The sequence below is a fragment of the Scleropages formosus genome, chromosome 11 (assembly GCF_900964775.1).
Source record: "Scleropages formosus chromosome 11, fSclFor1.1, whole genome shotgun sequence".
In the NCBI taxonomy this organism is placed as follows: Eukaryota; Metazoa; Chordata; class Actinopteri; order Osteoglossiformes; family Osteoglossidae; genus Scleropages; species Scleropages formosus.
Genome location: NC_041816.1, coordinates 15,408,917 through 15,427,567, shown reverse-complemented (window position 1 = coordinate 15,427,567; position 18,651 = coordinate 15,408,917). Strand labels below are relative to the sequence as shown.

Sequence of the window (18,651 nt, the reverse complement as noted above, 5' to 3'; positions counted from 1 at the left end):
TTGTTTACATCTTTAACCCTTCAATAAACATTTGTTCCATTTTTACTATCATTGTTTACTTTCTTCCAGTTATACTCCAGATGAGTTTTAATTAAACCCCCTAATACCAATTCTAGTCTCAGTTAACATGTTGAATTGTTAACTAAGGCACCCTTACACACTCACTACCGACAACTGTTCATGCTAAGGTAGGGTCACAGTGGCCTGTAGCCCATCCCAAAAACACAGGGTTCTAGGCTAGGAAGGATACCTTCTCCATGGTAGTCACACAACGTGAATCAGACATTTACACTATTCCAGGCAATATAGTGATCAGTTCACCTGTAATGCATATATTTGGATTGTGGGAAGAAACCCAAAGGATGTATGGTAACTAAATGCATTTGGCATGGTGTGTGAGTAAGCTAGACTCGAAGGTGAAATATGGGTTATATTGTTCAATAAATTTTTTTAGGCATTTTATTTGCTGACAATACCATGTGATTATACAGTTGAAGCAAACAAAATCTGAGACACAAATAAATGCCTTTTGTTCACTGTATTTCATGGTTTGCAAACATTTTTAAATGAAGGATTGTAGATAGTGTGTTAAGGCTCCTACATATTGGGGGGGAATGAATTATTTTGATCCTTAAAATAATCCTTCATTCTACTAACCAACTGACTAACCAGTACTATGAAACAAAACCAAACCTTCCATTAATATTCAAAAAGGGCTGCAAAGCTTGAACACAATTAACGGTGTTTTGTGGTTTGTAATCGTTTCCTTTTTAATTCCACCCAACTTTAAATCTTTTTTGAACGAAGCATGCCCTTTGGGAAGCCTTTTCCAAATTTCATGTGCAGTTGTAGAAGCAAACAAGGGGCTATATCAAAAAAACAATTCTGCCCCATTTTAATTTTAACTTCTGTTCTCTTCTACTTTATGAATAATAAGTAGAGAATCAGTTAATTTTACAGTTGCAATTTTTTCATTTTTGCTTTCACACTGCTGCTGATAAAGACTGTCAGATCCCCGAACGCTGAGCTATTTGCAGAAATTTCATTAAGTGTCCAGTGTATACAAAATACTTATTTTTTAAAAAAAAAAAAGACTTCATAAAGTATACTTACTGTGACAGTGTGCATGGACTCATTTGAGAAAGAGAAAGGTTACATCACATTTAAATAAAAATATTACAATAATAATAATAATGTGATTCTGTGAACTTGCAGTGTAACAATTTAATGCAGAAGGTAATGTGAATACTGTGAATATGTTCCTAGTGAAGCTGGCTAGTTACATTCACCTGCCCTTTTCTGCCAAAAGATGTCAATCTAACAAACTGTTACAGAAAGTTTCTGCTTTTCTTCTGTTATTTAGCAAGCTTGTGAAATATTCACCACCTACAAAATAAGCTCTGCCTAGAGTCAACTTGATTGTCAATATTAACACCTAAATATTCACACAGCTTTTAGATACTTTATTGCAGCAGCTAAATGTTAACTATAACTTGTTTTGAAGTCAATCTGAGATGCGCCATTGCCTAGACAGATATCATATTAGAAAGACTGATGGACTAAAGCAAGTTCGCAAAATGTGACTAATGAACTGCTTAGCTACGACATCAACGTTTGGTGAGAATTTTTTTTTTGTCTTAATGACATAACCAAATTTTGCTGGAACAGTAGATTTATTGAAATCTTTTTTAAATCAAACATATATTTAAGGTGTTAACTTTGCTAGTCAGTTGGAACATTAAAAACAATTTGAATTAAAGTAATGAGTATTTTTTTTTTTTATCTCATACTTTTTTTTACTTTTAAATTTTTGGACAAGCACTTATACTTGAGTACTGGTGTTGAAAGTAAAAGTACTTGAATACTGTTTTTACTACACACCTTTGTCCACAAGACAAGGTCCTCTTCTGTACATCACTTATCTACTCTGTCATAAAAGAATTGCTCTGTTGGTTGGGTAGGGGGACATCATGAACAATGTGAAGACTTAATATAACACTTCAAACCAAGTAAATGTTACCATCATATATGAACGACTGTAGAGAAGAGGATCTTGTCTTCGGCATGGTTGCTCTCTGTCCTAATTGATCAGTTAAAGGGCTGTACACACTGACAGGAATCTTATATGGCATGAGACCATCAACCTATCCACAGGTGTACTTAGAAGTTCTGAAAGATTACTACTCAGGCCAGCTCAAACGCATTTTAGACAATGATAAACAGTATCAATGATGAACATGAGAATGACCATTCCTTAAGTCACTGGGAATAGCTACATGCAGTTCATTTCTGGCAGCTGTGAGGAAAAAACAGGCAAGCTAAGACATGAGCCAAAACCTCCAGTCTGAAACCGCCAAATACACCAACATTTTGAAACAATATGGTGACCTTGTACAACATTGCTTTAACTTAAAACATGTTTTTTGAAATTTAATATAAAAAAAAAAAAAAAAAAAAACCCAAAAAGAGACAGATGAGACATCTAAAATGGTGCCTTAAACATTTTTACACTTTTTTCCCTTTAAGGTGTTGGGAGGCAGAGATGTCAGCTATAATGCCTTAACATTTTATCAGTTTCATATAATGAATCTAACGATTCAGTGCAGTACTGTAGCATATTGGTAACACGGATGACAGAGCACAGAAGGCAGCAATGGTATACTACTTCTGTAGCCTTCCTTACCACAAAAGCCAGGCAAGTGGCCAAGTTTAGTGACTACAGTACTCTACCTTTACCCTAGATGCAATTAGTGAATGCAGAATTTCAATGCTATTACCTTTATACATGTAGTCACATTACAGACCACATATAAAAAGAAAAAGAAAAAAAAAACACTTCTCCCCTTATCGGATATGTTTCTTGACAGAGTGTTCCAGATTTACTTAAGTAGGAATGAATGAGTTTTAACAAGTTAATTCCTGTCTCTATGTAATGGTGTCATCCATCACTACATGTCCTAAAGTTCTACAGTGCAGGTCTAAATGTATTACTGGAACATGTAATAACTATTTGCAAAAAGAACCAAAAAGAGGAATAACATTAAAAGAAAAGAAAAGAAAAAAAAAAAATCAGTTCAAGCCACAGAGGAAGGTGGTACTTGTTGGTAAATTTTGTTACCTTTATTCATTGGGACTTTAAGGGTCAGTGCCTACAAGACAGTCAGTCCATGCATAATCCAGGACATTCACAAGCAGGTTATTTATGTACACCAAAGCAGTCTCTTTCCAACTATAGACATACGACCATTTCTTTGCAATACTAACATTGTGCAGCAGAATAATTAGTTCATTAATGTAATGATAATATGGAAACCAGTGTTTGGGAAAGGAATGTTCCAGATAATCTCAGCAGCTTGTTTTACAAAATCACTCAAATTATCTGCATGGAGACAATCAATATGCAGCACACAGATCAACTTGTGTCTGCTAAGGTTACAGTCTCTCAGTTTATTATGCTACAGCATCAGATGGGTAATAATAATTAGTAAGGAACAGGCAGGGAGAAGAAAGCAAGCTTATTAAAGGCTGATTTATGCTTAGAATCCAAAGACACACACCATCATGCATATAAAATATTTTTGATGAAGTGAGTGCCTTTAAGGCAACTTGATGACATGTACAGCCCAAAATTCCAAAGTGTGCATAGCCTGGCATATACATTAACTTCTCAACTTAGACACTTTTGGGAAAGAAAATCTCTGTAGTGGTAACTGCAAAGTCACTTTTACCACTAAGTAACAATCAATAAAAGCTACACAATAAGGGTGTCCTTCAATTAATTCATGACTTAAGTTAGAAAATTATCAGAAACACAAAATACTCTAATAACTCTATCCATACATACATTATCCATAGAATAACCAGTTGCCCAGTGCAAGGCTGCAGTATTCTGAAGCCTTTTGTGAAAACACAAGGTCGGAGATAGTACATCATGCAAGGAACGCTAGCCAACTGCAGTGAAATAATTTATAAAAAAAAAAAAAAAGTAAAAAAAGTAACTTCAAACTACAAAAAAACTAATTTAAAAGTACAGAAACACATAACCTCTGCATACACCTATTCAACACTGCCTGCTAACCGATTCATCATCTTTGGGGCACTTTCAGCACTCTATTATCAACATAATCATTAAAAGCTTACAAATGGAGATGTCCCAAAATTTATGGGCTAAACTGTGTATTGGATATAGCTATAACAGATAATGTGCGTCTTACAAATTTTTTTTTTTTTTTTTAAATTTTAATTAATTTTTTAAAATTTTTAAATTTTTTTTTTTTTTAAATTTAAAATGATTAAAACATAAAAATACAGTCTCACCACAAATCCCTAGTAAGTGCCAACTCTTGGCCAATTCATTCTATAAAGATGTTCAAGGGTACTATAGTCATATCATGTTTGTGTACACTTTATTGCAAAGTAACAGAGATTCAGGTTGTTTTTGTTCACAACATACAGAAATGTTATAAAATAGAAGGATGAAGAATATATGATACAAACAATATACAAACATTTGTGAAAATTTGTAACTTCAGTGCTTGTAACATGAAATGGCAGTGTAATCCTCTGGTGTAATGCAACCTACGGCAGGGGTTGAGATCTCCAAATTCTGTAATAGTTAGAGTGACATTGAGTACAGCAGCACTTACAACAGTCGTGAAGCGTTGACTAAATTATAGCATTAACTAGAAAATTACTTAATTATGAATATTTTATCAGCACTTTAAAGTTGTGTGTCACATATGCAACATTTTTAATACAAATAAATAGAATTGACAAATGTATTGCTGATGTTGCCTGGTTAAAAACAAAGTAGAGTTTACTAGACACTGTACACAGTAAACAAGTTTTTTTTTTTTTAATTTCCACCCTGATGTCAAGGTAAAAAAATTTGCCAGTGGACTGAAACATTTTACAATAATCTACACGGAATAAGAAAATAATTATCACTAAATAAAAAACTGAAAAATTAACTATATTATAACAGGGAATGCAAGAAATTAAATAACTGTTCACCCTTTCAAACTTATGGCATCTTTATCACGTTAAAGGAAACTTTTGTTGGCAGTGTCATAATAGAGGAAAAAAAAACGCTTTTTTGTTCATTATGAATTATTTCCTCAATGACTTTGTTCTCGATACCGACTTCCCCACATTCTTTTTTAAATCAGCCATTAATTTATTCTAAATAAAGTAAATAACCCCCCTAAGCAGGATATTTCAGCAAATGCCAAGTGTGCACTTTTCAACAAGTAAAGGCAAGGTAGTTGTTTTGTCATGAAAGGAGGTAACTCCAAGGCCATTCCATTATCCTTACAAAGGACCTTTCCAGGATCTGACTGAATACAGCAAAATAAAATGAAAGAAATGCCTCTCAGGAAGATTCTCTCCTCGTACAGTCGTCCAGGACATGTCAGAAGAACATCTTTTGAGTGAAAAGGAAATAATGTGTCCCAGCATGCAAACAGAATTTAATTCTGTGTGAGGAGGCCCCACCCTGAGCAGAGATACTTGGTTCAATGACAAAGCTTACTTCATATTTCTTAACAGTACAGATACATAGATAGATAATCAAGAGCAATGAGATACAAGCCTAAAAGCATTATCAATACCCTTAATGGAGAAGTGGAAAGGGAAAATGCCATTGAGTCTACAGACAACTATTTCAGTCCATTAAGGTCTCTTATGAGTGGGAATGATGGCTTTTCTGAGTGCATCATAGCACAACAGCAGCTCCCTATTCAAAAACAAAGAGGAGGGGGGGGAAAAAAAAAAAAAAAAAAAAAAAAACTCTGGCTGATGATTGAGCCAAAGTATATGAGGGGAAAAAAAAAGTATGAATCGCTTAAGGAAGAGAAATGCTTGTATATACTCTGACAACACAATGCCGATACTATGAGGTGGTTTAAGAAAAAGCAAATCAGTTGTTGCCATCACCAAGAGTAGACCCACTTTGAAAAACACGCAAGTCTTTCAGCTTGTTCCAATTCTTTCATTATTGTGGTCTAGAGGATCGTGCTTTACTAGACAACTATACAGACCTCTCCATGTTCTGAGCTGAGGAGGTTGAGAGGACACAAATCATTGCAGGCATTACGCACACTGTACAAGGTGCACCCAAGCAGCCAGTACTTACTTCAATGGGAAGCGTAAGACAGAAGTGGGAGAGGAGGCCACCGCTGCTACCTGCAGAATCTGTTCCAGGGCTGAGAGTCCCCCTCCAACCTGAAACACCACCTGATCTGTATTGTTCTGTGAGGGAAGAACAAGAAACACAGTCAGGAATGGGTAGCTAGACTGGGGTATCAAATTATTTTCACAGAGGAAAGATTTTTCTTCTTCCTCCCCCCTTCCCCTCCCTGCCATTTCCACAGTAGAGCTACAAGTGAAACCTGAAACAGAATGATCCCCAAAGCATTCCTGGTAAATCTCAAAAGTACGACCCCATCCCCCAAGTTAGGGCCTAGCGCAATACATCAAACCTGCACATCTACCTACAGAGCCAGGGAGGTCTGCTCCAGTACCAAAGAGTTAAGACCAAAAGAGATGACAAGGAGGAGATAATCATCTACCTAAACAAACTTACTGCTGGCTCAAAATGATCAAACGTCCATCAGGTAAAATAAAAAAAGCCTTATACTGAGCCTTAAGCATCGAGTTCTTTGAGATAATTAATATTAACCATAATAAAACCCTTCAAATCTTAAGTATTGTTTGGTACACATTAACCTTAAAATATATTAAGGCTAGGTAAAACAAGAAATGCAAATCCAAACTAATTAAGCCATTATTGCTATTATATGGTATGTATGTAAGCAGCGTCAGATAGATTATACATGATGGTAAGAGCCAATTAGTCCATACGAAAGGTATGTAAATGTAATCTATATATAAAACAAAAAACAGCCTGAAAGCTACTGGAATAGTCCCCAGCCTTGTCAGTGGTAAACAGATAAGCTTAAGGGATCAATTTACACCAATGAGATTTATATATTTTGTAGAATTCCTTCAAGATCAAGGGATGATCATTAAGAGAAAGCAGATGAAGTGGTATAATTAAAGTGTGACCCCCAAAACACACATCAGCATATTTTGTTTTGTAGTGAGGGGGAACAAAAAAAAAGAAAGAAAAAAAAAAAAAAAAAAAAAAAAGGAACTATGAAGTTCAGCACAGAGCCACAGGCTGTAGCCAAGAAGTCTTAATAAATCAACTGTTAAAAAACTAAGGGTGAACTTTTCCAGTCTTGCATGGCTGTCTGGATGGCTATGAAGCACAGGGGGTTCAAACATCTAGGAGGTGCTGATAATGGGAATCTCCTCAAATTCTTTAGTCTCATGGGGATAGATGCTCCCAAATTTCACAGGGTCAGCTTCTCCCACGGTGTGTGGCAGAAGACAAAGTCGGGCACTTCAGAGCATTGTTTGACCTACAAGCCTGAACGCATTCAAGCCGAAGTGAGGGAAGCCTCCTTTAAGCTCCAGGCCTGTCAATCACAAACACAACCTTCTGAATTCAGTATTGTCTGATAGAAGAAAAAAAAATAAAAACAAGGAGCTCTAGCAAGGTTCACAGATTACGTTTAAGATGATGACAGGAAACGCAGCGAGCTGCCGCTGTTACACTTTCAGAGTTGTATGCAAAAGCACAGACAAATCTCAAGATGCTTCATCTGCACAATGACAAAGGAGGAACAACAGAGCTGCGTTGTGAAATAACTTCTGTAGACTGCATAAGATCATTGAGGTGATGCCTGAAAGCCATTGTGGGTTGTCACATTATACCTTACAAGTCTATTGCAGCTAACCGTTGACCACAATGCAGTGATCAGATCTGCATCCATCAATCCAATTTCAATAACTGCTTTGTCTTGAGTAGAGTCATTGAGTACAGTCGCGGTGATCCACAGCCTATCGCAGAAGCATTGGGCGCAAAGCTGGGGGGGTCCTCCCTGGAGAACCTGAACACATATACACTACAGGTAATTTAGAGTCACCAGTTCACCTGGACTGCATGTGTTTGGACTGTGGGAGGAAACAAAAGCAGATATGAGAAGGACATGCAAACTCCACACAGACTGAGTAGGATCGAACCCATGTTCTTTTGCACCCCTCAGGCACTATGAGTAAACAGCATTACTTGCTGCACCATAGTATCAACTCCACTTATCAGATCTACTTCCAATTTCCATCACAACATTTGAATTCCATGAAGTCCTTTTCAGTGTCCACATTAATGAAAGGCAGATAATGAACATCAGACACGCTGACTTATGTAAACAAACATGAAATTAACGTGAGGCCCGTATGCATGTCTACGGGAAAGATAAAAATGAAAGTCTGCAGAAGTTCAAGTTTCCGTCTGGAATAATTCAAATACTACCATTTACCCTCATAAACCATGGAAACAGCAGAAAACTGGCAATTAAAAAGTGACAAATTAACCATATGGTATTACCTTAATGATAGCTCCTTGAAGGTGACTCTCCATTGTTCTAAAAACCCACATTGATAAGATTAAGATTTCTATTTGTCTTAAGAGGAGTTTGTCTCATACCTCATGTACCACCAAAACTAAACCTGTTCAATAGGACGCACCGAAATCCAAACTCAAGTAGCCATTATTATAGCCATAACCAACTCATCGTGGACATTATTGCCCCAATAACTAGCGACTGAATGACAGGAGTGAAGACTTTTTTTTTGGAGCCTTGATTAAACCCTTGAGGAAAGGTAGAAGAACAAGGCAAGAAGACAGACCACACTTCAATTATATAGCCACAGAATCTTATCCAATTACTGCTCTGTGTAAGTGTTATTATGCTGGCTAATCAAAGGCTAGACAGCTGCTAATGTGTAAAGATGACAGAGGAGGTGGAGATGTGGGCCGGACCGGCCTTTGTTCTCAATTCTCACAAAGCACTCTAATTATCTGACAGCAGAGCAGGGCGGAATGGGGAGTGGCAGTACAAGCTGGACCTCAGCACACAATCCGCAAATGGGGAACAACTGGACGGAGGGAGGAGCAGTGTGTCACGGGCCAGTGCGGGATCTTTGTACCATCCGCCATGCTCTCAGATGCCAATTGTCTCGTTTGTGGCCACGGCTGGCGAGTTTCAACATTCAGCCAACTGGGCTATTAGAACAAAAAAATAGCTAAGCAGCCTGCCAAACAAAAAACCAAAACACTGCTATACAGACAAACCACATCAAACAGGTTTCTCTAAATATTTTGAAAGACCAGATATTTACAGGGCTAAATGGCAGAACATTTAGAACACCGTAAAAGCAAGAACAGACATTACTTCAGAAAAATGATTCCCAGGCAAAGTTTATTCTAAATTCTGGGTTCAATAGTGACTACTGAGGCTCAAAATCAAACAGACCACAATAAAAACAGGCCATTCTTATCAAAGCAGCTGGTATAAAACACAAAACTTTCAATGTACGTTTGTCCTCATATCCTATAATGCTATGAGTAATCAAAACTGCAATTGAAATCACAAAACAGACATTAGCCCTTTCAAAAATAAATATAGCACATTCCTAAATGCCTTATTGTTGTAAACCCTATAATTTATGACTTACAGATAAAAGTGCACAAGAACGGGTAGCATTCACACAGAGTCAAAAAAAACATCATCCCAACAACCAAACTTAAGCTGAAGGGGCAAAGCTTAATATGGATTAAAACGGTAGGTGCATCTGTAGATTAAAACAAAAGAAAGATTCACCTGAAAGCTGATAGCAAGTTGAAAAATTATGGTAAAAACAGATAAATGTTCTGCAGTACTCCTGCTGGTCCTGCGCCTACAATTGAATTTCAAAATTGGCTGCATTCATTAATGTCATTATTTAAAATAAAATAAAAAAAAAACCCTGATGCTCAATTTACTGCGAACAACCTACCCTGTTAGCTCATTAGACAACTCCAATGCTAACGAAACTCTTGTCACACTCACCTGAGCCACTCTAGGAAACACTGCATTCAAAACAACTGCAGTTACCCACAGGTTACTTGACTAGTCAATCAGGCATAAATTCAACACAAAATTAGGAATGCACCTTTTTGTGCAACAGTCATAAGATTTTAAGATAAAGTACAAGATGAAATATAAAACTGCACTAAATGCAAGTAAAATTGTAACGATACTCTGTATCTTACAAAAACATTTACATTCAAAATACAGGATTCCTACACAACATTATCTCTGCATGGAATGATTTCCATGAAACTGATTTCAAGAAGTTAATCCTGCAGTTTTTAATATGAGACTTCAAGATTTGAAATTCCTTAGAACGTGCTCACACCATACGCGCAAAACTTGCTCCCATGCTAACGTCAAGGAAAAAAAAAAAAAAAAAAAAAATCCTGTTAAATTTGTAAGCATTATTTAAGGGAAGAAGATGGTGTAGTGCTAGAGGTGCTGCCTTGCACTCAAAGGACCTAGGTTAAAATTTCACCTCCTACAGTTGTACCCTTGAGCAATGCATGTACCCTAAATTGCTCGGGTAAAAATCATGTGGTTTAGTGACTTCAGATTTCCTCTTGCGTGTATCACAGTGTGTGTTCTTTTGGTGTACAGATGAGTGACTCATTCTAAGTAGTCTACTGCAGTATATCTAGCTTTGTAATTCACCTTGGGTGAAAATGTGTCAGCTACAAAGCATTCACTGGAAGTCGCTTTAGAGAAAAGGGCTAAATGAGTGAATGCATTACTTTCACTAGAGCTTTTTTTTTTTTTTAAAAAAAAAAATACCAACTACTACCTACCGCAACAACATCAAGCTACAAAAGATGTGCACCTGCAAGCTAGGAACATAGCCATGAGCCATGGTCTGACTGCGATTTAAAACGCAGAGTGACAAAATTTATGGTTTATTTTCTACACCCTCCTCCCTTGATAGATCCATTTTACAACTGGAAACAAGGATGTGCTCCATGCTTCTATAAAAACATGTAGAATGCGAATACAATAAATATCAGCAATATTATCAAGTCCTTACCACAGTTAAGAACTAGTTCTGAGCACATGACGAGACCAAAAGCAGAGAGTTCAGGAATGCCTAAACACTGTCCAGTTTTCCCTTTGGTGGGAAAGTGGGGTTAGGGTTTTAATCCTAACAATGTGGAGTGTGAGAACTAGAAAGAGTTGTTTCACGCTAAACAGGAACAGGGAAGACTCCCAAGGAGGCACCACCATCAGAACTGCCATCTAGTGGCTGCTTTTAAACAGAACCAATCATTTTCTCCAGCAGGCATTTTTTGAGCATTCTCCAAGTGTGTGAGGTAAGCGAGTGAATCTTCTCTTCTGATGAACTTCAACACTCAGGAGTTCATGAAAATGTCAAAACAAGCCTAAGCTGTTGAATCCTTGCTGGCTGACAGTCTCCGCTGTCTCTTATGAATGACTGTATTCATAACCTGGTGAGACTGATTTGGCCAGAAACAATGGGAAATGTTAGCTGCAGTCTTGTCTGAACATTACCATTATTTGTCTGAATTAAGAAATGAGAATGAGAGGAACAATACGCAGAGTGCAGAAAGGTTCCCTTACAGTTTCAGGAATGACCATAAACTTAGTTTTGTAACTCCTGGGGGGGAAAAAAAATAATAAAAAAAAAAAACAAATATTAAATACTGAAAAATAAATACTTCTCTCAAAAAAAAAAAAAAAAAAATTTTTAGATGATTTTGCACTTACAAAAATGTATAATTGGTTTTGTAAAATTCACACAGCAAACTATCCACACACATGAATTTCTATTAAAAACGAGCCTTTATGACACTGAGCACAGCACTACACGGGATTCTGTGTGAATTATACTGCGTATCTCAGTTATTTTCTAGCTGTGTGCTGGCTTGAGTGTCAACCAGAAATCCTGTAACTCTTTATCCTTTTTTCTGCAAGACCTAAAGTAAAAATTTCCAAAGAAAGTGCTAAAACAGGTGAAAGGTAGCGGAAAGACTTGTCAGTTTAAAACTTGAAGTGATAAAATGCATATAATTTTCTTGAAAGGTAATATTATGATTGACCTTGTGTGTTTTGATTTACTATTAATTTATCGCAAATGATATTTTACGAACAGCTCAGTACAGCGAGGTTATGACAGTTATGGCTACTTATAGTAATTACATTAGGAGAACAGCCTCTGATAATCACTGCAACCCTGCATTTCACAAAGGGTTAGCAAAAAATGGAATATACTTTTATGCAACACATTCACAACAAATAACTAATAAAAAATACAAGAACATAGCGACAGGATGGATAAATAAATTAAATAAATAACCATCAGACCCACAAATCAACCAGTAGGGCTGATGGAACCTCTAAGTGAAGGACAACCCCTGACTGGGTACAACATTCCAGCCACAACAGGGAGTGAGGCCCTGACAGCAGGCAAATATAAATGTAAGCAGCACTGCGCCGCAGCTCAACAGTGGCTCAGCAGTGTTCCGGACACACTTTGTTAGTCTTGGGAAACTTTCCGTTTGAAAGCTGTGACAGACATCAGGGTCATTGTGTAAATAAGTAAGCTTATCACCTGTACGAGGGGAGGGTGGAGAAGTCTTCCTGAAAATTCTCAGAGGAAAAAGATAGACGGGGGGGAAAAAAAACCGGCTTTACACAAAATAAACCATTAGCAGAGACCAGATGCTGAGGGAGTTACATGCTGGGGTCAGAGACGACAAAAAAAATAAAGAGTGGCTGGAGCTTGAGTGGGTGGGATGAACTGAAGGAATGGGGTGTTGGGTGTTACCCACGAGAGAAGTGGAGAAAGGGGAGAATGAATCTGATATTGTAGAGAAAACAAATCTGAGCAGCGCGAGTCAACAATACACACAATGCTGCTTCACAATCAGAGTCCCAAACTGTAGCGGCTCCCCAAGGTGACTCAGACAAAAATCTAGGTGACCTGGAACAGCAATTATAACCCTAAAGGGCTGGGCTGATCACTCTTAAATACAAAGATCATTTAAAAGAACAGTTAATGCGGTAACACAATTCTTCAGCACAACCTATGGGAGCACTTTTTTTGATTTTCACTCCCATCCACACCAACCTATGAGATTAAAAAAAATTAACAGAGAAACAATCAGTATATAAGGAAATACAAATGCTGACAGATACAAGTGAATACAGGAATGTAACAGTTACATTGTTAGGCAGAAATGCCAAACTGGCACTACATTTAAAACAAATAGGTGGCTCTGGTGGGGCAATAACAAGATGTACTTATTCTCTTTCTTGTATTAAATTTAATTTCTGGAGAAAATTTCATTTTAAGAGTATTTAGCAATTTTAAGAGTGATTTTTGACATTGAAGCTTTGTACTTTTACTCAAGTACATTTGTGGAGGGGGGGTGGGGGGGACTTCTGTCACACCATCGTTATTACTAAATATTTTCTCTTGCAATGTTTGAATTTCTCTCCTTAAAACCAAATCACTTTTATTGAAAACTATTAGTCACACTGCCTCATTGTCAGCTAATGGATTCTGTAGCTTCCACTGGTCATTGTCAGTAGTCACAGCCACCTTTGTTGTGAACCATTAGCAGCTGTACATCAGACCGCTGATCGCGTGTAACCAACAGAACATACGAGTAGAGCGTTAATACAATGAAGGTTTAACATTAATCTGTGTAATGAGACCAACCAGAGATTAGTGCTGACTAATGAGGAAAATGTTGAGCTTTGGTACATCTTTATGGACCATCCAGTTCATTAATGAGCTGGGGAAGTGAACTCTAAGGAGGAAAATCTATGTTTATTTTCTGTTTGTTTAAAAAGTGTGAAATTTTGAGTTAAGATGGTTTTAAATGTTTTTCCAGCAGTGTTTTTGGTGCCCTTACTCGATACACTTTTTGGTGTTTGGACCATAATTACTCGTTCCTAACGTGGTAATGGCTTAAAGTTTTGAAAATAACTAGAAACAATATCTTTTGAATTACTGTTTTTATTAATACACTCAAAGGACTATTAGCCTGAAGTGTTTTAGTTTGCTTATAAACACTCCTGAAGAGTTGCAAGTACAAATCTAGTTGAACTAAGTGCTAGAAAGTTTGGAAATATCTTATTCCAAGTTAACAGGTCCTAATTTCTTTCTTATAAGCAACAGACTTTCAAAAAAAAAAAAAAAAATGAAATTGAAAAATAATGGAATACGGAGTTTCCTTTTTTTTGGTACTTGTCCATTTTGTTTTTTCTATGTAAAATCCAAACAGATTAGAGCAAGTAATGCCAATAATCTCACACTAGATACAAGGAAACTGGGAATCAGGAGACTGAATAATGAGTATATTTTATGTTTACCTAGGGAGCGTGAGTATGATATAGGCATTGTGCATTGGCGGGGGTGTGAATGCTGTGGTACTGGCAAAATGTTTATTTATTTATTTATTTTTTTTTAAAGAAATATTTCAGCACTTTCTCTGAACTTCCCCATCATTGTAATTTAATGTAACTTTGAATACCATGAACCCATTTTCCTAGTTTTAATGTAAGGATGACTAGTTTTTCCATTTTCGTACTGCCCTCCTTATGGCGCACTACTACATTCCTTTGGAACCAGCCGTCTGGTCGTGTGGATAATCCAGCCCAAATGGGTCTAAGTGTAACTCTATACCTGAAGCACATGGCACAGGCATAAAACACTGGACAGGACACCAGTTTATTTTATCTGTTATTAATATGAAACAACATTAAAGTTCAACCTACTTGAAAGTGACTGAAAATTAAAAGTATTTCTACAATATCTTCATGTTCTGCCTTACACCCATAATGCAACGCTGTCATTCTCTTGTGCATCAACTGGCACGAGTGAATGAAAAAGAGTGAAGTAGAGAAAGGACAGTGATTTTGAGAGTAATGGAGGATTATGTGGATAGAACAAATTAAGTGTTTAAGGTCAAACACTAACTACATGTCTCATTTGCCACTGAGGACACCAAAATTGCAGGAAGTGACTGATTCATCACATAAATATACATTTGTTAGCATCTGGCTACTATCAGTTTTGAATAAAAAGTGTAATAATAGACAGGAATGTCTGTTTACTCTCTGGGTAGTTTCTGTAAAGACTCAGAAATAATATAAAATGGAAAAAAATTACAGTGACAAATCGATGTGTGAAGCTGCCTGCCCTCACCAGAATGTCATGAGTTTACAATCTTCAAGTGTGTTTTGCTACTCACTAATATACTATTTGTTTGAGGCAAAATGCAGCGGTGAGTAGAGCCTTTGGCTTACAATCAAAGGACATGAGATTGAAATTGTGCTCTAACTGTACTGCTCTTTATCAAAGTACTTACCCTAAATTATTCCAGTAAAGTACCCCAGCTGTATAAATAGGTATATATATTCGAAAGTAGTTTAGTACACTAATCTGCATTCTAGTCACTAAGTCTTAGGTGTGACAATGCAAAATGTCACTCATTTGTATCTGATTAGTTTAATTGACGACAGCTAATTTTATTGGCAGAGATATACATGCATTATACATACTTTTTTCATGAGTGAATATATATTGTATTTGTATACTGAAGCTGTGAAAACGGAGTAGTTCACTAAAAAGCCTCATTTTAGTCACAGTAAAGTGACGTGAATTTTTCTGACCCAATGTTGCAAAGCATTTTTGACTACTCTACCTCTCCTGAGAACTCCCTGGAAATGGCTCATGAATGTGTGCGTACCGAAGTAAACGATTCTGAGAATGAGTTTAAAATCATGTTCCCGAATACTTAAGAGAAGGGCAGAAAGGGAAAAACTTGAGCACATATTGATAGCTGGTGATCAGTTACAAAAGTTTTCACTTCTATAAACATACAAAACATTATCATATCGATGACAGCGTCAAAGAGCCACTGACAGAAACTGGGTGCTTAGGAGTATTATTTATCCCCTAAGAGATGCAAGTTCAGAGTGATACGGGGTAAGGCATGTAGACGAGGAACGTGCTGAACTGCCCACATGCCGTCTCTTTATTACCAGTTGCCTGATCAATAAGGTCATGGAGGGACTGAATGGGCAGCTGTTTCTGTTTATAAAAACAGTGCATGTTTGTATACACACACTGTATATTATTACATTAGAGCAATAAGCCATAAAGAAAATAATAAAAGCCATAGGACATGGCTCACATGTTGAAGGTGTGGCAGATAGAAAGTTGATTGTGTCAATCATTGACATGAGGGAGGGGAGAAGGCTGTTAATTGAATTTCCCCAGGGAAGCGGGAGTGGGAGTAGAATGGGAAGACCAAACAGTTTGTTACTGGTGGACAAATAAGTAGTGAAGTAGCAGAGGGTGCTGTAGAAATTAATTCCTCTCCACTGAACTGGACCTGCTTGATTGATGGCGCTAACCTCAAGGGTTCACGAGTTTTCCAATCGCATTCAGTGCAGCCTGACACTGGACACACCTTTGGACCAGGTGTTGAGCTGAAGCCAGCCCTAGTGAATATTGGTAGACAAACTGCTTATCATTATGATGCTAATTTCAGGTAGCACGCAGAAACATAATGTGTCACACAGGCTCATAAAAAACCATCAAGTCAAAATATATTAATGAACAAAAAGTGTAAGGTCAGTGAACATGTAATAACATAAAAGGATGTGAGGCAAGGGGTTATAAAGCATTTAACATTCTAGCACACATTGTCAATGAGGAATCGTGAAAATGAATAACCATACAACAAAATAATCTCCTGTAGCTCATTCAGATGTTATAAGACAATTATGTAAAGTGATTCACTATTAAAAAAAGCCAACAGTAAATTTATGATAGAAGGTCATTCAAATATAGCCTGATCAGAATACACTTTAGGAGGCTGGACACAACACTGGACCCTTCAGTGTCAGTTTCATTAAAGACCATATTTTTAAATAGCAGTGTAAATGCAGAGTGATTTGTAATACTTCAAAAGAAAATTAAAACTAGCTCAAAGTAAAGACAACCTTTCAACCTCACTTAATATTTACATCTAAAATCAAGTTTTACCAGTGAATTACTAAAGCCAGGCAATCAATTTAGTAGAAAACCAAATTTCTTCCATTTTTATACTTTTCTTCTTATTAAAAAGACAGCTAATTTTTTCCAAACTTAAATTTCACAACATGCATTTAGAAAACTTGATAGTATCAATTTCTATTATTGACAATTGTAGATTCTTCTGAAATTATATCAAATGGACAAGTCTTCCTTCTTACGCGCAGTCCCTCATGCTCGGTAGACTATGGGAAACTTGCTCTTCACAGTGATGAGAAGCAGAGCAGCGAAGGGTAAAGTACACAAAGGCCTCTCACTAACAGCCATGAATAAAGCATTATTTAAGGGGATCTTAAAACAACCGCAGGTTTCTATTATTCCTGGTAATCTGGATTATACTAATGCTAGAAACGCTTCTTTTACAAGGAAAAGTCATACTATAAATCAGTTTACGCTGACACAAAGAGCACAGGTAATATAAGCATACGTATTAGCCTGTCCTTAGTCAGATAGAAAGCTGGGAGTTATCGAATCAATAACATATGTGCTTTGCAAACATAACCGAGCTTGCATTACAAATAACTAAACACTGAATTTTTTTTACTAGAAGTTCCACCCTATCATACATATGTTAAGACTTTGAGTTATAGACAAATAAAGAGGCAAAATTTGTTTCTTCCAGGGAGCATGGCAGTAGATTTGACTCATTCTGCTCTCCTGTGACTCACGATAGCAAACATCTTTATTGAAAAATGCTCTCACTCAGCAGAAAGAGAGGGACAGAGGAATGAGCTCACTGGCAAAACCCAAAAAAGACTCAATCTCCAAAATAAGACAAGGATAAGAAATAGCATGCAAAGAACTGACCTTCCCTGAAACTCAACCACACCACGGAAACCTTTGCGTACTGAGCGTTTGTGCAATAGGTCAGAAGTGTTGAATAGAATAATATTGCCACATTTACAAAAACTACTGAAACACTTCTGTTTGAGGTGTGCATAATACAGCACCTAAAGCTAATGCTCTTGCTGAGCCCTTGGCTCAAAAAGGATGCTGAAAAATGACCAGTTACCGTTAACAGTCAACGGATAATGAGTGAGAAAGTTGAGTTACAGTACCTGTTTCTCTAGGATGCGGGAAACCTCCCCTAGTGTTCTGTCCAGGCTAGACACCCGGTTGTTGCCCCACTGCCCACTGTCCTGCCCTTGGAGTTGCTTCATTAGGTCCTTCACCAAACGTTGCAGCCTGGGGAGGAATTCACCTGTTATAAACTGAGCTGCTGAATGGAACAATACCAGTATCTACAGACCACCATAACCGTCTGCAGAGGTAAGTGTGAGGAACCTACTTGGCCTTGTATGGGGACTCAGGGATTTGCGTCTTGGCTTCCAAAGAGATCTCATACTCCTTAGCCCTGAGGAGGAGAAATAAACAAAACGGCTCAGTGAGAGTCTCATGCATTTGGAGCACTGAGGTTGGAAAAGATAAGAAAACCAAGAAGACAGGACAGGGTCATTAGGCCAAACTAACCCTGACGCTCTTGTTTATTTTTCCTGTTCTTGCTTTCCTGGCTTCTACATAGACCTTTCTCCTCTCTATTCACGACAACACAATAGAAATAACTGTTTATTTTCCAAGGACAGCCGTTTCCCAATCTGTCACAGCAGT

General features: G+C 37.2%; 1 protein-coding gene across 2 annotated transcripts in view; it reads right to left on the bottom strand.

Moving 5' to 3' along the window:
* scaper (S-phase cyclin A-associated protein in the ER) overlaps positions 1–18,651 on the bottom strand; it is a 97,260-nt gene that overhangs the window by 30,998 nt on the left and 47,611 nt on the right. For both annotated transcript variants that reach the window (XM_018763772.2, XM_018763773.2), the window contains exons 21-23: positions 18,332–18,397; positions 18,102–18,228; positions 6,134–6,249 (exon numbers count right to left, since the gene is read on the bottom strand). In XM_018763772.2, coding sequence (XP_018619288.2) covers positions 6,134–6,249; positions 18,102–18,228; positions 18,332–18,397 — 309 coding nt within the window. The remainder of the gene's footprint in view (positions 1–6,133; positions 6,250–18,101; positions 18,229–18,331; positions 18,398–18,651) is intronic.